The 24,657-nt window shown below is 35.3% G+C and overlaps 1 protein-coding gene across 1 annotated transcript in view; it reads left to right on the plus strand.

Moving 5' to 3' along the window:
* Nup98-96 (nuclear pore complex protein Nup98-96) overlaps nucleotides 1-24,657 on the plus strand; it is a 106,057-nt gene that overhangs the window by 49,287 nt on the left and 32,113 nt on the right. Inside the window, exons 17-27 of the mRNA XM_089641565.1 lie at nucleotides 2,823-2,865; nucleotides 4,120-4,271; nucleotides 5,791-5,886; nucleotides 8,365-8,484; nucleotides 11,663-11,813; nucleotides 12,494-12,596; nucleotides 12,881-13,079; nucleotides 13,316-13,420; nucleotides 19,518-19,607; nucleotides 21,569-21,661; nucleotides 24,289-24,438. Coding sequence (XP_089497691.1) covers nucleotides 2,823-2,865; nucleotides 4,120-4,271; nucleotides 5,791-5,886; nucleotides 8,365-8,484; nucleotides 11,663-11,813; nucleotides 12,494-12,596; nucleotides 12,881-13,079; nucleotides 13,316-13,420; nucleotides 19,518-19,607; nucleotides 21,569-21,661; nucleotides 24,289-24,438 — 1,302 coding nt within the window. The remainder of the gene's footprint in view (nucleotides 1-2,822; nucleotides 2,866-4,119; nucleotides 4,272-5,790; nucleotides 5,887-8,364; nucleotides 8,485-11,662; nucleotides 11,814-12,493; nucleotides 12,597-12,880; nucleotides 13,080-13,315; nucleotides 13,421-19,517; nucleotides 19,608-21,568; nucleotides 21,662-24,288; nucleotides 24,439-24,657) is intronic.

A 24,657-nucleotide genomic window follows, 5' to 3' on the forward strand; every position in this document is an offset into this window, starting at 1 on the left:
CTACTAACGGGACACTGCCATCTCAGGGGCTCTATTCCTGAATCGAGGGCGCTCGTAATCGCCGTCGAAAGTACGTACGTTGGTCGTCGTTGCTATTCCCGAAATTGGTTGAAGGTACATACATAGACGCCAAACGTCAAAAGTCATTCCACACAACAACTACTGGGTATAACCAGTAGAAACAGGGCAGCGAGTGGTAGGTTGTTGGCGTTTCTATGGAATTGGCTGTCAAAATCTAGTCTAGCTGTCAATTTTTGTTTTACCGCGCGGATTCCGCAAATGTAAAAGTGGGTGAAAATTTCCCACTTGCTAAGTCTTCATCGGAGCTTACAAGCTCAATTAAGAGTTGCTTTTGGCAATTTGTAATATGTCCCGCAGCCATTTCTGTTTTGAATAACGAATAACTGTTGTCTGTTTGACAGTCACACCATAGAAATCCCAAAAACATCAGGAACATAGACAATATTCACAGGGGTGCCAATATAATCATCTCTTTTACCAACTTTGACCGTTCGACGCTCAAGAATACGTAAAATAGAAACATTCGAAAAAGTTAGTTGCGACGACTAGTAGTTTTTCACTCGAAGACAGCGCATACGAAAACGATTGATCGTTTAACTCCAGAATCGCAGGCCAGGAGACACATGCAGATATTGGGAGTGGAAAACACCAACAGATGTAGGAAATGTGAAGAGGATGAAGAGACTCCAATTCAACTTTGGTGCCAATGTCCTGCCCTGGTGGGAACTAGGCTCAGATACCTGGGGAGACATACAGTAGAACCAGAAGACATAGCCACATACCCAATAAACAACCCTGGTGAACTTTATTAAAGGGACTGGGTTGTTAGAGGAATGAGGTAAAATGGGAGATAGTACAATGGGCCTATGGCCTAAAAGCCTTAAAAAAAATAAAAATACATCTCGATCATTATTTCCTGATATTATTGTATGGGGCTACCCATAGATGGCTTTAATAATATCTAAATAGTATAAAATAAAGTTGCTATCCACGTCTGTCTGTTTGTTTGCTTAGTTCTTCTAAACTATGCAACTAATTTTGATAGGGTTTTCACTATCATTTAGAGAATTTCTTCTGGAAGGTTTACATATATAAAAAATGTATATTATATTTTTAGAAAGTAGACAAAAGTCGATGTTTTATAAACAAGTCGTAAATTTTTTTATTTTCGCGCGCTTTTTTTGCCAATGCTGGCTAAAGCTTATGAGATACATCAAAATAATTTACTACGGAATTGTATATCTTTAAAAGGCCTACAGAAAAGTCTGCCGTGGTATATGTCTATGTCCTAAGGATGACTCCCAGTAACGCCAGGTACACGTTGGCTAGTAAAATAATAATTGGGGTGATAACCTCAAGGTCGGGATCCAGATTATTCCAACCACCTGCTAATTGAGATATCAGAGCCACTGTAAATCTATCACATTAAAAGTCAAGTTTTATTTTATTTTATTTATTTATTAGATACAAATAATTACATACAAATTAAGGAAGCTTTGGCTGTCCAACTAGGAAATTTTCCCGTTTTAGGACAGCCAAATTGCCTGGTTTAGTTAACATTTGTACACGCTGCTGTTATGAATTATATTTCCATACTTTACATTAATAGTTACGCTAGTAATATAGTCTATATACATATATATTTATCAAAGTAATCAAAATAAAAACTTTTTCAGACATATTTGTACACCCGAATATTAGTTTTTTTATGAAAACACCTGATAAATTTTATCAAGGTACATGTAATAATATGCAATTAAGGAACACTGTATCAGGGTACATGATAACATATTGGATTAATTCAATTTATAGTTACAATATAAGAAAAATATTAGGTGGGTTTCTTAATTTGATCGCTGTTACTGTGCTGTGTATTAATTTACATAATCAAGGTACATATAATATAATATACATAATCAAGAAACATATAAACAAGGTACATGAAAACATATTGTATAAACATTATCAATCACAAAAATTATCAATCGCATTGTATAAATCAGATGCATGGTATGAATTTTTTATTTAACTGCCAATAACAATGAATAAATGTGAGTACAGAACATTTTTGTTTATCTGTTGGTCATCATAAGTTCGCTTTCGACTCTTCCTAAGTCTAGAAGCCAATAATAAACTAATTTACGCAGAATGCTTATGCTTTTCGATTTCCATAAATCGGGTAATAGGTTGAATAATTTTGGACCAAGGTAATAGAATTGTCTTTGGGCAAAGGATGTCATAGTAGTAGGTGGAACAACTGGATTCCTCCTTGAATGTCTAGTGTCGTGATAATGATCAATGGAAGGGTAGTGGTGACGTTGTTTTTGAGTGTGTAATATAATTTTTTTTATGTATAGTTGCCTGACATCAAGAACTCGTATCTCTTTGAATAATACATCACTGGGGTACCTAAATGGTTTTTTTTAGGATGACCCTTAGCAGTGATTTCTGTGCTTTTGCTAAGGGATCCAGTATTGTTTTGGTACATCCGCCCCATCCCAAAGATGCATATTCAAGTAATGAGTTACACAGAGCATAATATAAACATTTAAGATCTTTTATGCAGAGAATATTTCTAATGCCCAGGAAAAGATGAGGAAGTTTTCTGACTTTTGTGGAAATTGAGTCTATATGTAGGTCCCATCTCAGAAATTTGTCTATCATAATTCCTAGATATTTTATACTATCTATGCATTCTTCTAAGTTGAAGCCAAAGTTTTATTTAATTAGAGAGTTTGTGAGAAATCGTGGAGACACAACATTTGCAAAAGATTATCCAGTTTTACTGTTTTTTTTTTCAGGTGCAAACACAACAGATGATGCTGATCACAGAGGAAGTAGTTGGTGAGTCGGACCTCTTTATTTTTTCACTTATATCTTTTCTTCGGCATGATCGTACCAAAGTCCCAACTGCTCCAAACTGTCCGAAGCCAGTGGGACTATGACATCCCCAATTGGGGTATTTTATTTATTAATTTTCGGGAAATCGACAGTTTACATTTATTTCAGTTTGTACATAAGCATGTGACTTTACCTCAACTGAGACAGCATAATAAAGAATAAGTTAACTAAATTTGTAAGATGGGAATATTAATTAAAAAAATTATATAAAGCAAAAGATTATATAAAACGAAAAATTTACAAAACAATACATTTACAGCCATGGAGAGAGGTTGTAGAAATAAATCAAATCATAATAGAAACATAAACAATAGAGACATAAAATTATTCACAAACCATCGGAGAAATATTCTTTTATGGACCTCTTGTATTTGGTAAGTTCGCAACTGAAAATATCCACCTTGGATAATACGCAATTGTAATTATTGCATAGTCTGTTCAGGCAAGAATTTTGCTTAAGAGTTTTTGCATTGATCCACCCTGAACAGGACACAAGAGCGTGTTGAACGCGCAGGTACATTGAATTGAATCTTGTTTAGCAACTCTGGGCATTGAATATTATTGTTAACTACAGGAATACAGGAGTAGTGCTTCCTTATGATGCCTCCCCACACTCAGTGAATCAATTTTAAAGTATGAAACTGCCTATGCATAATTATTAAATCTTACAAATGACTTGTAACAAAGATATTTTAGGAATTTGTTTTGAATTGCTTCTATTGAAATTTTGTGATTGAGTGAAGGGATTGGTGGAAGGAAGAAGAAGGGAAAGAAGATGGTTGGGTAGTACTGGCTATTCAAATCTGGTCACCAAACATGGCTAAAGCCATTTAAATCAAATGTTAATTTCTGAATGGCCCTAACCAGGGTGATACTGAGAGTGTCTACCACTCTGGAACGTGCTGCAAATATTCTATATATTATTTTAAATTAATATTTGTGAAATAACACTAAGTAATCAAATGCATATAATTTACTTAATCTGCTACTTCCAGATTGCTAGTCGAGGCCGTCAAATACTCTCGGTGTCGCCCTGACACAAATTAAACTTTCTTTTAGCTACTATCCAATCGTTCCGGAGTGTAGCGACTTCTCTTTAGTTTAGTTATTTCCTATTTTGTAGCTGTGCCTGTAATTTTATCCCTCCGCCCGCTTCTTCTCCTATTTGGCGCTACTAATATAGTTTGTTCTCCGCAGGCTGACGACCAAACCGCTGGACAAATGGCAGTCCTCCTCGTCGGACCAGGCGGCCGGATCCTCGACGGCTCCATTGGACAACACGGTGGCGCAACTCCTTCCGCGGGGCCGTCTCTACTCTGATCTGGACTGTGTCGAAGACGAGAGCCAGGGTGAGAACACTATTAACTCTACAACGACAAACAGTGACAAGCATAGGCAAGAACAAGAGGTGGCATGAACCACTGACCAACGTCGCTACAGTTAACATAACTCTAACCTAACTAAAAACAACAAGTTACTGTTTGCAATACATACTAATTATTAAAACACGGTTTCTTGTTGCAAGTCAAAATACCGACTAGTTTTATTAGTTGCGCAAGATACATACAGAGTGCTTAGTACGTTCATTACTCACGATGCGGGGCTATTGTAACAATTAAACTCGTTAATATAATATTGTACCAAATTCATTTATACCTTAACCACTCAGAACATTAGAACGTCAAAAGACGTAAATATGATAATAGCGGTCAAGACATTAGAACGTCTTTTCACGTAAACGCGCGAGATTTTACAAAAATCGATTTATTTCCATCACTAGTATACGGATTGCCATGATTTAAAAAACAGAGTATCGATAATGAATAACGCTATGTGTCTGTATTCAAGAATATCTATGGAACGTAGAAGTGCATTATCTAAGCCAATTGAATCTGTCATCTTGTTCGTTCATAATTTATTGCGTTTCTAAATAATTTATTAAAAATATTTTAGTTTGGATGGTTAATATTTTGAGGTGACTAATAGTTTTTAATTATATTTCTTCAATATATAAAGTGTTATTTCTTTATGATACTCAGAAAAAAGTACATTTTTCACGGCTTTGAAATAATGGTAAGCGATTCTTACATATTTTTGACGTTTTCATAAAATGTATATTTAGAACGCAAATATTTACGTATAACAACACAATCCGATAGTGGATTTCATAATCTTTCCAAAACATTTTTTAGAATGAGGCTACGTTTCCCAAAACGTGAGTTATGAAGCTTTTAGCAAAATCGTAAATAACACAAAAATTATCACGTTTTGACAGTTCTCAAAGGAACACACAGTAAATAAATGTCTTTGTCTGAGAGGTTAAATACCAATGTATAATAAAAAAAGGATGATATCATAATCTAATATTTATTAGCAAGTGAACTAATTAGCGAGAATTAAGATATTAATTATAAATCTATAATTTAAGATTGAATAATATCTCAGTAAAGCATTATTTCATATAAGTGTGACATTAAGAACTGATCTTGATACATTTTGTAGAGCGCCATGTGAGACAAAGAATTTGTACTCACAAAATTTAATAATGATTAGGGCACAATGTCCAGCAACATCTAGCTAGCTAAGACATTCCAAAATGTCAATCCATAATGTCGTCTGAAGTTCACCTGTCAATCTTTCCAGTAGACCGTCTCTGATAGTTTCCCCTTGAGTACGGGTTCTCTCGTTCTCCGCGAGTGGCGCTGTTAGCTTGCCTTCCAGAAGAAGCGGCTATATAACCGATGGGTAGGCGGTCCGTCGTTCCAACTATCGATGAGTCAATCTTAAATTTCCAGGTGTAATATTGAAACTGTTAAAGTATCAGCTATTTGCGAACACTATATAATGAATTTTCCTAACTTTTGGCAGAGGAACGAGACAAGGAGAACCTCTCCCCGCACCCCACGGGAATCAAACTCGTTCGTCCTGGATACTACACCATCCCTTCTATGGACGACTTGATAAGTAAGTACTGCCCAAATACAAACTATAACATCTTTTCTGTTACGAATAACCTGACAATATTTGAAAATCTCCTACTACAACCACAGTAAGCTGAAAATGTTGCTTGTGTTGTGATGGAGGATTAGCCAGCCGAGGAATTGAACACACTACGCCTGGGTGGAACCCAAACGCGATGTCAACTCGGCCACCGACCGGTCAATTAATGATAAACTAATGTTTATAAGACAAGGTTTTATGCATAGCACAAAGGATAAAAAATTATTTTATGCAATAATTAGAAGCAGTAATTGTTGATTGAAGTACTAGTACATATTGAATTATTTGTCGTGTTGGAAATAAGCCGACGTAGCTCAGAGGTCCAGAGCACCTGACCGGACATCAGAAGGTGCGGGTTCAATTCCCGTCGGCGGCATTTGATTTTAATCAGGAGATATTTTCAGTTTGTTTTGATATTACAAGCGACTAATTATTGCTTATAATAATTTGTTAAAAATGTATGTGTTCATTTGTTCAAAATCTTAAATCTCTGAAATTCTTCACCGAATGCTTTGAAATTTTGACACAATGTTGCATGCAAATACGCGCATGTTTTTATATACCTATGTTATATGTCCCCTTTGATAAGTGAAAACAGTTTTTTTTTTAAAAACAGCTCCATCTGTTGGACAAACATGGTTTTTTTTGGAAAAGCAGCGCCATATGTTGGACGTAAAAGCAACACAATTGTTTCTCTATCTGCACGGACAAACTGAGCCATGGTAACGTGTGGCGGCGTACAGCTAGTTTCATGTAGATTCGCTGTTATTGAACACACCATAGACATATGAATATTAGTAGACCTGCCCTAAGTGATTAAAAGCGTATTATCCCCACTCCCCATACCGGTTCCATTGGAGCCGGCTGTGCTCGCGTATGGCCTCAAGTGAAATTTGAAAACGTGACGTCATCATTCTTGTGCGAACTATGGTCGAGGCATCATCGGTTCATTTTACAAAATAACACGGCAAAATGTTGACTTGTGATATGAAAACTTGTAAAAATAGATGTGAAAAAGAGAATAAACCCAATTGTCGTATTACATTCCATAAGTAAGCATTATTTTACTTTATTTTAAGCTTATTCACACCGTATTATATGGATCAGTTTTAGAAACATATACTATCACATCACAATGTAGCGATTCTCAAGTGTGCTCATCGTTGTTTACTGGGGTAAGTAAATTATGAAACATTTGTAAAAGTGTCGAAACTAACTACGACTCTGCAAACAGAAGAAATTTACTTTGCCGAATTTGGACTTCGCAAATTAGTTCATAACGTGGCGAGTAATTTGCGCTCCCATGTAAAAATGTCTATTCATTCAAAAGCAGATTTTACTTTTAAGAAGTAAATGGTGATATTATAATGCGAGATGCCTATTTACTGTCAGATTGATTTATTGACGAATCACAGTCAGCTTAACCCCCTTCGTTCTTCAACAGTTGATTTTACCCCTCGCCATTATCTTCTCGTCTATTAATTCCTATGTCTGTGGAACACACCCATAATGAAATACTGTTATGGAAATGGACGACTCTTTCAGATTTTAATTTTACAAACAGATGATTTGAAAAATAACTTTATTTACCATTTTATACAAAAAAAACACATTTAGTTAGACGAACGTATTATAATACAAGATTTTTGTCACTTCACTAATTTTTGTTTTATATAAAAATAATAATTAAAAACCTTGACAGAGCTCAATCGGGTAAACAGTTGCGATTTTATGTTTTATAGAATATTTCAAATTTTTACGGTAACGTCCATAGTAAACTTTTAAATGCAAAAGGAAAGCTTTGTAATAAAATAAAATACTTTTTTGTTTTAAAACCACGATATTTATTAATTTAAGAACCGACCGGTTTCGCTTTACTTAAGCATCATCAGGGTACAAATTAATACTAAACAAGAAATACATAATGTGTGTATATATATAACAAAATATAGAGGGAGACAACATGATACAAATATAAGCAACACAAAGACGGTCATAAAATACATTAACATAAGTGCACAAGTAATGGAAAAACCGCTAGATAATTATGTAGGTCTCCCTCTATATTTTGTTATATATATACACACATTATGTATTTCTTGTTTAGTATTAATTTGTACCCTGATGATGCTTAAGTAAAGCGAAACCGGTCGGTTCTTAAATTAATAAATATCGTGGTTTTAAAACAAAAAAGTATTTTATTTTATTAAATATGTCAAACCACAAAGTGATTGCTTTCTACAATAATAGGAAAGCTTTGTGTTATCTCTTTCTAAATTGGTTTATAATATGCGTTTGACCATAGTAGAAAAGAAGATAAAACTAATTTTATGAGGACGTGTCGTTTTGTGACAGACAGATGCAGCGCCATGCGAGCTAAGTAACTAACTTATGTAAAATTCTTGAAAGCATGCAACGTGTTGAATGTATTATTGTTTCCAGATCATATGAGAGCGGACGGAACGTGCATCGTTCCCCAGTTCACCATTGGCAGACGAGGATATGGAAACGCCTTCTTCGACTGTGAAATGGATGTCGCAGGACTGGATCTCGATGAAATCGGTAAGCCCCCTAGCGACACTTATCACTGATCTTCAGAGATGTGCAAAATGGGTACCCAAAACCATTTGAAATGCAAAATGGAAATGGGTCAAAACTTTTCCATTTGAAAATGCAAAATGCAATATGGAATTTAGAAAAGCATTTCAAATGCAAAATGCAAAATACCTATTTTCAAAATGCATTGAAAATGCAAAATGGTTTCTCAGGTCAAACAATTAAAATAATTATAGAATTTTTAAACAATTTTGTCATTTGATAATGGACATCAATGTAGAACAAACATATTACATGATGGTAAATCCAAAAACACCACGACTACAGATTATGAAACCACAAAAAAATTGCGCGGGACTAATGTTGCCAACGCAAAAACATAGAAACTGCTATCTAACATTTAATATTACAGCGTCATGGCCCCATGTTCAGTATTTTTTGTAATGGTATCACTCAATTACCAGAGCTCCTACCAGGGAGCAACTTGACAAATGTAAATTATCTCTCATAGCGAGGTTGAGGACCGACTGATATTTGGGGCTTATGAAAAAAAGATGAGTGGAGATAGTAGGAAGTATGTTGCAAAAAAGCATTTAATATGGAAAATGCATCGAGAAAAGCATTTAAAATGCAAAATGGTTTTTAGAAAAGCATTTAAGATGCAAAATGGAAAATACCCATTTTGCATTTTGCATTTCCATTTGAAATGGATTTATTTGAAATAAAGCACATCTCTGCTGATCTTATATTGGACAAAGTAAATACAACTTTTTTCGATCTACACAGAAATACGCACATTTTACACTTCTTAAATGCATAACTTAAAAAATAAGATTCAATTCAAAGTACCTGCGCGTTCAACACGCTCTTCTGTCCTGTTCAGGGTGGATCAATGCAAAACGAACTCTAAGCAGAATTCTTGCCTGAACAGACTACGAAATAATTACAATAGCGTATTATCCAAGGTGGATATTTTCAGTTGCGAACTTACCAAATACAAGAGGTCCATAAAAGAATATTTCTCTGATGGTTTGTGAATAATGTTATGTCTCTATTGTTTATATCTCTATTATGATTTAATTTATATCTACAACCTCTCTCCATGGCTATAAATGTTTTGTTTTGAATATTTTTCGTTTTATATAATCTTTTGTTTTGTATAAATTTTTGAATTCATATTCTGTCTCAGTAAGTCACAAAGAGGAAATCCATAATTGGTTTTATTTTGGCTATATAATACTTATGTAAAAACTGAAATAAATGTAAACTGATTCGATTTCCCGAAAATTAATAAATAAAAATAACTTTCATTAGCTTTGTCTATCTATGCTGCTTGGTGACATTCGGCAATAGAGTGGGTTGATCGATCATTTTACATGTCCCAGATTGCTTACGTCTGACAGGCGAAATGAGCGGGGATACATGGAAAAAATTCCACAGATTAGAGAAAAGATATCGATGGGCTGCGCGCCGCTAACTGCCGTAAATTGAAAATACCTGTCTTATCAAACCCGATCTTTGATTGGTTTCTTTCATTTGACACAGGTAAGTAGTAGGTACATGATAGCCTATAGTCTCCACCAACTCTATTTGTCTGTCGTGAGAACGAGATTCGAGATGCCCAGTCTTCAAAATTCATACATCTATGGTCGCTCGCTAAACGTGGTGCTGATGATGGAATCTTATTTGAAAAGGAGTTCTTGATCGGGTAACAATGTATGGACTATCGCAAGAGTGCATATGCCGGCCTACCTCGGAAGCAAATCAATAGAATCCAGTCAGTTTTTAATGCTGCGTCGAGAATGATTTTTGGTGAATCTAAGTATTGTCGTATAACCCCACTTCTAAGGGATTGCCTTCTCTGGCTTCGATGCCCTGAAAGAATAGAGTTTAAGATCTGCTTAATGACCTTCAAAGCATTGCAAGGAATGGCGCCACCCTATATATCCGACAAAACTTAAGCAATAGACAGTTTACTCTAAGGTCAGCAGATCTAGATGTTAGTAATCGACTAATCGAACTTTCTAGGTCAAATCGAGCCGTTTACTATGATCGCTCTTTTAGTGTAACAGGCCCTCTCATCTGGAATAGACTTCCCTCAGCTCTTACTAATCTCCAGAATTTGGCTGAATTCAAACGGGCTTTAAAAACAAAATTATTTAAAAAATCTTACCATTCATAAATCTTAACTTCTTTTCAATATTTTATAATAAGCCATTTTCTAAAACTTCCGGTAATTGTTTGGTTTCGGTTGCTTCCTTATTGTACCTTTTTAAAATGTCTGCTCTGAAGATTCTCATTTCTGAGCACAAACTGCCTCCTGTTTCATATTATGTTTTACTTTTAATATTCTTGTTTTGTCCTGTCCTGCTGTTATTGTTATTCTAAGTTTTGTTATCACTTTGTATAAACAGTGTATTAACGGCCGTTGTTCCCAACATTTCGAACGATCAATCTCAGGGTCCGATCAGCCAAGTGATTTATTCAGTAACGTTCGATTCGCCTGTTTCCAAACATCTTTACTGTTGATTATGTTAAGTGGCCATGCCCACTTTCATAGACAATAAAATGACATCAAAGTTAAAACTTTCAATGCTAAATTAACATTGACGAATTAATTATTGTATTTATTATTAATGCATATATTTTTTTAAGTACTGTAATACGTAAACCGATATTTAATATTTAAGCGTATGAAATATGTTAAAAATAAAGTATTAGCTTGACTTTAATGCCACCGTGCCTTGGCCTCGCAAATATGTTTCACTCTGTTGACACTTTTTATAAGTAGTCATTTACTGAGGCAAGCTTAATCCAGTAGCTTGGCTTCCTTAAATTGGTTGATCACTCAGTTGTCACTTTTACGTTGGAAAGAGCATAATTGTGCGTTTGAGCAGTGTTGAGCCAAAATTTCGGCTCAGTAGTTGATCAGTAGGATTGGGAAGAACGGCCGTTAGTGTTATAATATTAGATCTGTATTGGGTAAGGCACACTGTAGGAATAATTATAAGAACCACTGCGCTATATTAATGCCATGTTATTATTATTATTATAATGAACGGCAGTTCATGATAGACACAAAACTAGTCGGCAAGGTTTCATGCCATAACTCCCTTTAGTGTTTTTCTTTAAATATTTGTAGGTTATGTGTATTGATAATATTGTTTGTTGTTGTCCCCTCCAGTGCACATCATGAACAAGGAGATTGTGGTGTACCCCAACGAGGACAGCAAGCCCGAGGTGGGCTGCGGCCTCAACCGGAAGGCGCAGGTCACCCTGGACAAGGTGTGGCCCATCGACAAGGCGCTGAGGGTGCCCATCACCGACCCACAAAGGTATGCGAAAGTAGTATCATCAGTAAACTAAGTGACGAGATGCAGCTCGTTCAAGTCGAGAGTCAAAAATAATGTGAGTGTAGTAAAGTCCTGTTTTAACTCAACCGTTTTGCATTTCGCCTGTTTGTAATTTTTTTTGTTCCGTTTCAAGTTGACGGCCGTTTGAATGGTGAACCATTATCAAAGTAAAGATTATTTTTCAAATGTGAAGTTGTAATGTTTATTAGGACTTATTTTATTAAAATTTTTCTAATATTATGGTTCCTACCTGTCTAAATGAATGTTTGAAATAGAATTTTTGTCATTTAGATAGTGTAGTTTCTTTGGAAAAATCGTATAAAATATATTATGGCTTATAACAAATCTTACGATTCTGAGGAAATTTTGGTTTTGATTAATTATTATAGGGACTTATTTCGAATATCCGAGTTGAAGGGCTGAGAAAATTCGTTTCACGCGGAAATATGTCGTAGTTTAACGAATTACAGCAAATATCTGAATTTAAAGGGTCGGCTGCGAAATTTTGATTTACTCGCAAATATATCGCATTTAATAATAGGTCCTTTGGGGACGGTTTCCGCTAGTAGCGCCAGCATGTTGAAGACTATTGTGTTTTTTTTTGTTCATCCAATCATTATTTAAAGTGTTTAATTGTATTTCTAATTGATATTTGTTTTCAGGTTGGCGACCATGGATTACGAAGCCGTACTGCGCCGGGCCTGTGACAAATCGAACACTAAGTTCATTGAGTATCGCCCTCAGACAGGCAGTTGGGTGTTTAAGGTACTGACAATGATTTTCATATATTAACCCCACAAGCTAGGCCCTGAGCCCAGTTTGACTTAATTCTGGCTTGGATGGGGTCCCCGTGTCTGAGCTGGTCACTTAGTCGCCGAGTTACATCTAGCATATCAATGGAAGGCATGTTTGGAAGATTACTTCCAAGCCATTGTACTTTTTGTGCCCCATTGTTTATCACATGCTGTACTGTCATCTGTATAAGACAACGTACGTCTAACATTAATTCAAATGAAATTCACCAATTCAACACTGTGTTTTTTTCTCAGGTTCAACACTTCTCGAAGTACGGCCTGACGGAATCCGACGAGGAAGAAGAGTTTCACAAAGGCGCAGCTGTGCGGCCGGACGCCTTGAAACCCGAAGGCGTGCTGGCGCCCCAAGGCGCTAAAGCCAACGCCCTCGCCGGACAGAAGACGGCGGGCATCGTGGAGATGGGACGAGGTCTCGGCGGCTCGCTGCTACCAGGTATGTTCCTTACTAAACTTGTCACTTGTTGTTCCTTATAACAACATTCTATTTTTGAAGACTAAATGGTGATATTACAATGTGAGTTGCCTGTATACTGTCAAATCACGGAAAGGGTGACAGTCACACCCCCTCTGTGCAACTTTGTTTGTTGCTCTTTCCCTGATGGACTGGTCCATCAATTTGGATGTCTGTGATATTGAAATTTGAGGATTTAATATTGTTTTGTATTTCAGGAGGTCTGGTGTCTTCAGGCTTTCAGCAGCACATGCTGAACATGGATGAGCAATCCATGGATGGAGACGGTTCCTCTTCAAAGAGGATGGACACTCACTCCAAAGGTAATATCTTGATTACAGAAACTGATGACTTCAGTGGCGGAGCCTTGACTCTTGACTCGAAATTGATAATAGAAAGAAAGGAGATGTTTCGCTAACACCGTTCACATGTACTACTGCTGCTCGCGTCTACGCATAACGGCGCCCCGCCTTTGTTTCTACCCACACATTAATGTGTAATCTTCATTGCATAGCCGCTTTGATAGACGGCCTCCGTTGTCGAAGGGTTAGGGTCTCGACTAGCAAGCAGGAGGTAGCAGGTTCAAAATCGGGCGTGTATGTTTGCAGCACATTTCAGAGCGGAAGATACTCTCAGTATCGCCCCGGTGTAAGACCATTATTCAGAATTGAAATGTGGTTTTAGCTGTGTTTGCTTACCGGATCCGATAACCAGGTACTCCCTCACCTTTCTCTTCACCATCCCCTTCTCTTCCCCACTACCTTTAGCCTCACAACATACTCCAATTGGGGTTGCCGTAGTCTCACTGGCTCCAGATGGTTGGGAGCAGTTTTGACAGAATAGTGAAAAAAGCCACGTCTCTCTTTGTTTTATTATCTATGTTCAAAATCAGACAAGATAATTGACAGTTTTTATTTAAGTATTTACTTCACTTGGGCATGTCTTTTTTTAATGAGGGTCTTGAAGAGACCCGTATTATAAGAAAGTAGAAGCACAGAAGTCAGCGAAATAGGATATTTAGTCGGAAAAGCAACTGTATACAAAAGTTTTGTTTATTGTTTATTGCGGTATTTTAAGTAGGTACATAGTTATCTATGTCCTAATACAATCCTTATATACATATAATTGTAGTAACACATTTAAAATGAATCAATCACATATTTTCGTAATTTAATCTTAAAAGTTTTTATGTTTTCTTCTGATTTTATTTCTTCTGAGAGCTCTCCAAATATCTTCAACGCCATCAATGACTCCGTACATCAATGACTTTTGACTCTGTGTTTTTTTCCTGAAGGGGAGTCTCAATTCATTTCTTTTCCTCGTCTCATGTGTGTGTTTGTTCTGTAGTTTATCAATTTTTCTTAGGAATTCACTAGACGTATGGCCATTGATTATCTTGTAGATTAAAAATATGGTATTAAAGTAAATAATTTGTTTAACCTTTTGAACGCGTTAATTTGCTCCGTTTTATCTATACCCGTACGCGGTACACATTTTCAAATACCTATGCACGCAATTAAATGTCAAATTATAGCATTCTGGCATTATTTATTGGACTATATAGACAGAACAGATTATTCTCCACAATATGAAAACAAATCCTCGTGTGTCAACACTCTTGATGTTTATAAAAACAAAAACATAAAATTTCATACAAAGACGTACCGTATCTTTTGAATGTGGTCACATGTGGCCATTCACTCGCCGTGTGTGTACTTAGGTGATAGACATAAGTGGGACACCATGATCACTTATCATTTTTAGTTCTGAAAACTTTTTCTCAAACTCTTTTCTAAACTCAACACTTAAAAATAACACATAAATTTTATATCACTTAATAAATATTGTTTTTTAAGCACTTTAGAGGAATCTCTGTCTGTCACATTTTTTTGGAACGATGGTAAACTTTAAAACAGGGTTCGATACATAAAGACACACCACATTCTTTACATACGTATCTCGTTAACTGCATTTTTTTATTTTTCAATCGGCATACACGACATCGTCTACGCGGTTTTTTTATTTTGCCAGTTGATGGAATCAATTCGGCCATATGCTTAGCGGCATATTTAGGCAAAACCCGAAACGGGTTGAGGTGGGCTGATGTATTAGGCTCTGGTATTTGAGAAATCTCTGGTTTATATTTCTCAACTAGTTGCATAATAACCGCCAATTGAAAATCTGCTAGAGATTTTTTTATACCTGTCACTTGGGTGTACAAAATAAATGAATTCAATAAATATAGGTCAAGTATGTGAAAAAATACTTTTTTATACCATTTTATGGTCTTCCTCATACAAGATAAACTGCTCAGCATCATGTCGCTTTTGTCAACAGCTCCCATAGATTTATTGTAATCAATGACACAGGCGGGCTTGCGAATGGGTTGTTTAGTTTGATGATTTATTTTACTGGTTTCCTTAAATGAGTTATCGTGCAAGGTAGTTAGCATATGTACATCCCTTTTATCACACCATTTTAATGCTAAAAGGGGACCGCGGCTTTTTGACTCAAATTCGCCTTTTTTCAGTTTAATAAATTTTGGCATTTCCTTCCGGTTCTTTTTTACCGTCCCACAGGCATTTGTTTTTTTCAAATGCAAAAAATTGAATAAATTTGGACTTGAGTACCAATTGTCACACCATAAATTGTGCCCTTTGCCAAAATAATCAGTTAGGAGTGTAGTAACAACAGCGCCGGTTATTCCCAAGTTTTGTTCATCTGTAATTTCCGTGCCTTCTCCGCAGTAAATTATGAAATCTAGAATGTATCCAGTTTTCACATCACACAAAACAAACATTTTGATTCCAAAGCGATCTCGTTTTGATGGAATATATTGCTTAAAAATGAGCCTACCCTTGAAAACAATGATACTTTCATCTATACATAGGTCTTCATAAGGTATCACAGACTCCTTAAATAGTGTTCGGGTGTGATTTAAAATTAACCTTATTTTATAAAGACGATCTATAGGAAGCGAATTTGAGTCACAGAAATGTAAATTTTGCAACAGCAATTGATATCGGTCTCTACTCATGAGCTGGCCAAAAATAGGGGAACTTAGAAATATATTTGTACTCCAATACTCTTCAATAGTCAAGTGTTCGTTTCTTGTCATAAGCATGGTTATTGCAAAAAATAGATACATTTCTTCAATACTTGTGTCCTTCCACTTATGAATTCGTGACTTCGCACCAAATTCCTTTGAAATGAGAAGAAAAGTATGGTAGTCGTTTGTTTCTCGAACAATTTCATTCATAATCGAGCGATTTAAAAAATGTTCAAAAAAATCACTTTCTGTTGAATTTTCGTTAAATTGTACAGAAACGCCGGATTGAAAATCATCAAATTCGTGTACTATTGGAATATGAGGTCCAGACACCCAGGAGTGTAGCACTTCTTCACTTACAGACTCATTCGCTTGAGTTTCTGTATCTGAAAGTTCCGAAGGTTCAAATTCATCTTCGGACATTTCATAATCAGAATCCAAAACGTTCAATATATTTTCAATTTCATCATCTTCCAAACTATGGGCCATTTTTTATCCGAAAAATCAAATGAATTAAAAAAACTAAAAACTTGTGAACGTTTCCTAATAAATTTTGAAATAGTATATAAAACACGAAAATAACACGCACTTTAGTAATATATAACTAATACATGTATATAACAAAATATATTTAAATTAATAAAGTATATAGTAAAGTCAATAACTCAGTTTTGTAACACAGTAAAATGTTAAAAAATACGCGCAGTCGGCACAATATGGTCACTCGTGGATACAGTAAAATTGAATTTGCTAGACGAAACACAAGAAATCAAAAAAAAAAAAGATTTCTGAAGTGAACAAATTAATTTGAATTTTTCGTAATAATTCAATATTACAGCAGAACACAGAATGTTATCGGCGCAGATTCCACAAATCAACTCGGCGCGCGCAAGCGCAGATAACATACTAGTACTAACGCCATCCGTTGACAAAATTGTGAACTAAAGCACTCAAAGGCGCGAAGAGGCGCACTTGATTATGGATCTTTTTTTATGAAATACAATTTTATTTTTGAGAAATACTTGTAGATGTCAGCATCGTGATAGTTCTACGAATGTCCAAGCGAGCAAGAAATACATTTATGACGAAAGAGCGCTGGAATATCGGCCGTCAAAGTTTCCGTATCAACTGTTGATACGGCCGCGTGTGAGTATAGACTTTTTGCCGTAACAACAGTTGATACGGCCGCGTGCAAAAGATTAAATGACAAGTTATTTAACCCTAAGAAGCCGGGTAATATTTTGTAAATATCTCAATGACAAATATAATATTGAAAATTATATATGAAATAATTGACAGACATCTACAATATCAATATTTTACTTAGGAATTTTCATGGACAGTATTAAATTGCGTTCAAAACATCTAAAACCTAGTTCTGCACACTGCACATTGCAGTGCACCTGAAGGAAGTCATGATTTCAAAGAACTGCTATTGTAGTTGGTCGGATCCTGAGGGTTAATTCCTTCAACATGTTCTTAATTTTTGTGTATCTATTTTTCTTCAATATGGTTCTCATTGCTCTATTTTGTAGAATTGTCATTTGTTTCATTAAACCGTTGTTGGATAAGAATAGAATGCTGCTACAGTAATTTATGTGTGGTACAATAATTGCGTTGTACACATTTTTACTGGAAACTGTGTTAAGGAATCTTCTTATTCTTCCCAACAGTGAGATTTTTTTGGCAATCTTTTTAATAATTTGTTTTGTATTTTGAGCAAAAGTTAATTTGGAGTCAATTATTACCCCCAAATATTTCATTTCAAATACTTCTTTCAATACTTCACCGTCTATCAATATGTCTTTTTTTGTTTGCGTTACTCGTTTTCCAATGTTCATGAATTTTGTTTTGTTTACATTCAATTTAAGTTTATTTTTCTTCAGCCATATTGATATATTATGTAGGTCTTCATTTATATGGTTCATTATGAGTTCATAATCTTCTCCTGTTATATATGTCAGTGCGTCGTCTGCAAATAATCTTATTTTACAATACTTTAACCATATCATTAATGTACATAAGGTCCGAGAACCGACCCTTGTGGCACTCCCAATGTAATGTAATTTGTGCCAAAGTAACCAATGACACTAGTTCTAGATTGTAATCCATGCATTAATATATAGGAGAATAAAACAGATTATACATTTTTGCACAAGTCAAGAGTATTTTTATTGGTATGTTGGAATATTCAAGACCAGAGGTGGCCGCCAAACTCGTCCGTAGCGCGCACTGTCACTAAACGATTGATATCAGAATCAGCATCTCAATCCAAAATCCAAATGGATTATTAATCTTTAATCTATCTATATAAATAAAAATGTGCTTTGAAATTTTGACACAATGTTGCATTTGAATATGCATGTGTTTTTATATATCTAAATTATATAGATGTCACCTGGGACAGGTAAAAACATGCTTTGCTTGAAAACCAGCACCATCTGTTAGACCAGAGGTTCCCAAAGTGGTCTATATGGACCCCCAGGGGTCGATATCGGCATGCTGGGGGTCTATGTCAGCGAGAAAAAAATTTGGGGGCCCACGAGATTTAAATGGGGGTACATACGAGCAGACCCCCATTTACGTCAAGTCAACATTTAGGAGTTCCGTAAATGACACAATAGACCTAACACAAATATAATAGACTGAGAAATTACTTATTTGATATTTGTATTTTTATATTTCGTAAAGTTGTTAATTGAGGTATATAAATAGAGTCTACGTTCCTTTTCTCGTCAGAATTAATATATTCAAGCAACACATTGCAAATTGGAAACTGCGAATTTTCCTAGTTCCCCAACTTGTTTTTGAAAAACGTCCAGGGTAATAATGACGTTCAACATTTAAATGTACTTCACACAGACTTCAAAACTAAGTTTGAGGACATTTTGACTGTGGAAATGCAACGTTGAAGAATCGTATATCATGTGACAAGAAGAACTGACCGGAATAAGCCAAAGAACTTAAGGGGCAGTTCTGTAGGGCCAGCTACGGAAAGAAATTCCCGTTGCTTATCCTGCTTCATTTTGATTTGGTGTAATACCTCACGAGGGCGCCCCTGTCTGCACAGTGTAAAGACAGAACAACTATACCGCCACCCGGTTGTTGGACAGGCAAGGTAAGGGAATCTTCTCACGAAAAAGAAAAATGATTATCACATGGGACGTTAATAGTTTTAGGAAAATTCAATATTCGGCAGGCAAGTGGTCTACGGGGCAAAAAAGTTTGGGAACCTCTGTGTTAGACAAACATGCTTTTTTTGACAAACAGATCCATATTGTTTCTCTATCTACACAGTTAGACTTAGCCACAGCAAAGCTTGGCGGGGAACAGCTAGTTATCATATAAAACTGATGTAATTTTATTTCCAGGTGGTTTTGCAATGGACACGTCAGAGGAAAACAGTGTGGACACGTTAGTTCTTCATCCAGACAATCAGTCTTCCATCTTTGGTTCAAAGGGTAAGTTTACCTTTTGTTATATCTGCCTTACTTTGCAGATTTGTGTTGGGAACTCTTTGTTAAAAAATAAAAGGTTCTACTGATAATTGTTTACGTTACAAATAATAGGTCTGGATTTAGCTACACTGTTCATTACCCGAGGGTTGGTAATTCTCTCGTTCGAGAAGCTTGTTCCCTGTCAATATCATCTCACAAGTAATTGTTACACTCTAGCGACATCTGTCGGACTCTGGAGTAAGCTTTATGACTAGCGCCATCTATTGCTTAAATACTCAACTTTATTACTATGACACCTTTTAATTTTAAAAACCTTTATAAGGTGTGGAAACGTGGATATTTAGAGAAAGAAAGCGGATAAACACCCTCAAAATGTGATGCTGGAGAAAAATGCCAGGATTCCATGAACAGCCAGACGCACAAATGTGTCAATTTGCAGTTTTATCTGTAATCAATATCAGTATTGGGGAACAGTTAGAATTGGAAAGTCTTTGGTATACGTCTTGATGCAAATGGATATGGTGGCCTCGAGGGATAATGCCTGCACTGAATTAAACACACTGAGGGAGCGATAATTAATCCGCATACCCGCCGCCAAGATTGGGCGGCTGCATTTCTTTTGCAGCGGCATATTGAGCTGCTATGCGGCCGCTAAAACTCACCCCACTTAGTTGGGTAGATTATAATAAAATCACTATTTTTATGAAATCTATATAAAAGTAGGAAAGCTGTTGCGTTTGAGGTGCATTAAGAATCAGTACTCAATGCGCAGTAAGAATCCATCTGAAATATGCATAGATGTAACAAATAAAAATTAGTATGCCAATGGGTTAATAGACTGTTTTGTACCCTAAATTGTTGCAATGTCACTGACATTGTCTCTTCCACACTATCAGACAGGGACAAGTAATTAGATAACAGCACAGACATATGAATATATAGACTAGAAATTAAAGATGAGGGGTAAAATCAACTGTTGAAGAACGAAGGGGGTAAAGCTGACTGTGATTCGTCAATAAATCAATCTGACAGTATATAGGCATCTCGCATTATAATATCATCATTTAGTTCTTAAAAGTAAAATCTGCTTTTGAATGAATAGACATTAACCTACAAACTGATGATAGCCAATCTCCGATAGGAGATAAGTTGAACGTACAAACTAGTGTTGTATGCAATGAGACGTATCACATAAAACTCTGATGAATAGTTCTATTTATTTGGCATATTATGCCAAGAATCGCTCGAGTGGATCAAGCCATCAAATATTCCCTATTGACTCTCAATCTATCTATCTATACAGGGTGTATCGGCATGTACCCGACAAACTTTAACCAGCTATTCCTTAGCATATTTGGAGTAAAAAATCTTATGTGCACTTTGCTGTCCGGTAACGTTTTTTTTTAATAAAAAATTTACTATTCATATTTTCATCACATGTCACCACTGTTTTATCCTTTGTCAAAGTTTGAAAACCCATCTGGCAAATATTTTATTCGAATTCTGTTGAATAATGCACGTGTGTACCTATATTGGCGCACTTTTACAATCACAACGAAATGGCACGGCACCATTCGTCTCATCTTTAACTATTATTATTTAGTGTGTGCGAAAGAGCGAAGACGCTTTTTGACATACTTGCTTATAACAGCTGTTGAACACGAAACGCAATGCCAATGACAGTGATGTAGTGTGGAAATTATAATTTTTTTTTGTTTTTAATTGAAAAAAAAATGCTACCGGACAGCAAAGTGCCCATAACATTAAAGGAATAGCTGGTTAAAGTTTGTCAGGTTAGTGTCGATACACCCTGTATACATAAAAATGTTAATGTTCGTTTGTTCAATATCTTAAATCTCCGAAAGTTCTTCACGGATTGCTTTGAAATGTTGACACAACGTCGCATTCAAATATACGCAAATATATTATAAATATAGATTGTATTGATTTTTTTTCTTTTCCAGATGTCACAACTCCAAATTCTAGAATGCAGATGGACATTCGCAGTTCGCACACTTTACAGTTGATGAAGGCTTCATTCTACAACACGGACAATGGTAGGAAACTAAGAATTATTAAAATTATACGGATTCATTCCCACGTAGACCTCTGTGGCCGAACGGTTAAGATACTCGGCTACGATTCCGGAGGTCACATGTTAAAACAAGTCGTGTTTAATTGCTGTGAGAAAATTACCTTGATGACTTGTACCCAGCGTTGCGGACTTTTCTGTAGGCCTTCTAACCCTTTCAGCCCCAGTGTTAATTCAAATTAACATGAACTTTGTAATTTAGAAAAGCCATGTTTTCGATTTCTTATAGCTTGTAGTCTTTTCTGTGGCGTCTATTTTTTCCGCTCGGTTGAAACCCTTATTCCCGCCACAACAACGATAAATATTTTGACATCTGCTGATTGTGAGTTTCATCGAATTTCTGCCGTCATTGATTACTTCATTTAAGGTGAGATATCAATATTTTATACTTGAATTACAAATATTTTAACGCATTAACCACTCAGAACATTAGAACGTCAAAAGACGTAAATATGATAATAGCGGTCAAGACATTAGAACGTCTTTTCACGTAAACGCGCGAGATTTTACAAAAATTGATTTATTTCCATCACTAGTATACGGATTGCCATGATTTAAAAAACAGAGTATCGATAATGAATAACGCTACGCGTCTGTATTCAAGAATATCTATGGAACGTAGAGGTGCATTATCTAAGCCGATTGAAACTGTCAAGATGTTCGTTAATAATTTATTGCGTTTCTAAATAATTTATTAAAAATATTTTAGTTTGGTCGGTTAATATTTTGAGGTGACTAATAGTTTTTAAATATATTTCTTCGATATATAAAGTGTTATTCCTTTAAGCTACTCAGAAAAAAGTACATTTTTCAATGCTTTGAAATAATGGTAAGCGATTTTTACATATTTTTGACGTTTTCATAAAATGTATATTTAGAAACGCAAATATTTACGTATAACAACACAATGCGATAGTGGATTTCATAATCTTTCCAAAACATTTTTTAGAATGAGGCTACGTTTCCCAAAACGTGAGTTATGAAGATTTTAGTAAAACTCGTAAATAACACAAAAATTATCACGTTCTGACAGTTCTCAAAGGGACACATAATAAATAAAATTCTATGTCTGAGAGGCTAAGATGTGTTCTATAATAATAACATCAGTTTAATTCACTGTTCACAGTAATTTCTCAGAATATTGTAAATGAATTTCAATATTCATTCAAATTAACACTGGTAGTGACGGACATGTTTTAGACTAGTATGACGAATTTTTAAAGATTTATTATCCTAGATTATTTCTTTATTTCTGGATGAATTTTAGTTAAAATGTTATTTGTTTGTACCTTAGAGATTATCACTTCATTGTAAATGTGCATTTTTGACATGAAACAGTTTTTTGTATTACTTTTGTGTTATGTTTATTTTACCTTTCTATTTAAAAAATACCCTCTGACGCCCAATGTTAATCCAAATTAACACATATAAATTAAAAAAAAAAAAAAAAAATTAAATACCAAAAATTTTCAAGTAATTTTCTGAGGTATTAGCAAGCATTACATATTTTATATATGTGGAAACAATAATGCGGGTGTGAAAGGGTTAAAGATATACAATTCCGTAGTACATTATTTTGATGTATCTCATAAGGTTTAGTCAGTGTTAGTAATGTAGTGCCTGAAAAAATATTTTTACCATTTTATTATAAAACATTGACTTTTCTCCACTTTATATAAATATAATATGCACGGATTATATATGTAAACCTTCCGGAAGAAATTCTCTAAATGATGGTGATAACCCTATCAAAATCTTGTGCGTAGTTTAGAAGAACTTAGCGCACAAACAAACTTTATTTTATACTATTTAGAGATTAATTTTATTTTAGTCATCTGACATCTATGTTTACAAATGTCTTTTTTTTATTTTTAGACTTTATGTCCGGGTTAAATCTTCCCCATAGGAAAAACTAAACCCTTCCACACACTTTTCCACAAATGATCATCTAGTCAATCAACATTATGCAAGTGCATTATATAAACAAAATAAATACAAAACAATACAAGAACAACACGTCAACTCACCAGAGATCAAATAGGAAAATAATTCACCGACTCCAGATATTTTCATATCAGAGGGTTCGGCTCGGTAGAACTTCTAACAGGGCCTATAAATCCTACTGATCCCTCAGTATAAATATTTAAAAAATCTTTCGTTATCTTACATGTATTCAAAATGACCGACTTTTGCATCTTTATACATAAATTTTTTGATAGATCTAATGCGCCTAAATTTTTAATAAGAGATCTAGGTATAATGCCAGAAGCCGAAATAACGAATGGTAATATTTTTATAGTCTGAGAATGCCAAATTCTTATTCCAGTGCAAAGATATTGCGTTAAGTTTTCCTCGGGCGTCCCCGATTTCTTGTACCATTCAAACGACTCTGTAAAAACTTCTGGCGCCTATATGAATAAGCTTTGAAAATGGGATTACATTTTCTTTTGATTAATATGACACCTACAATCTAGCTTGAATCTATCAATTGGTGGATTCCTTTGTATGATAAACTACTGGCCTGCCTAAAATAGATTATAGTAAAAAAACATTGGTTTTTATTATGTACTATGTATGATTATTTGGTTATAGACCTGGACGACATGCAGTCAGTGACGGATCACCTCGTCCCTCAGGCACTTTCTATCGTCAGCGGTTCTCTGCCCGCCCCCGCGGAGACCATGAGCCTGATGGACGACACCGTCATCCGCAACGTGTGCACCGACCCCTTCCTGCAGTCCGGTAACTAAACTTATCTTGTCATTACCAATTAACTAACCTAACTAACTTCTAACCAAACAGTTGTTAATAAAAAATTAAAACTAACCTAACTTAATCTAAATAAATAGTCATTAATAAAAAAATAAACTAGTTAACCTAACCTAACTCAACCAAACCTAACATAACCGAGTGTTGTTTTTACCAGTTCAACAGACAGCATTCTGTAATTATTGTCTACTC

Source organism: Hesperophylax consimilis, chromosome 17 (genome assembly GCF_061612785.1).
Source record: "Hesperophylax consimilis isolate HC1 chromosome 17, BYU_Hcon_1.0, whole genome shotgun sequence".
Classification (NCBI taxonomy): domain Eukaryota; kingdom Metazoa; phylum Arthropoda; class Insecta; order Trichoptera; family Limnephilidae; genus Hesperophylax; species Hesperophylax consimilis.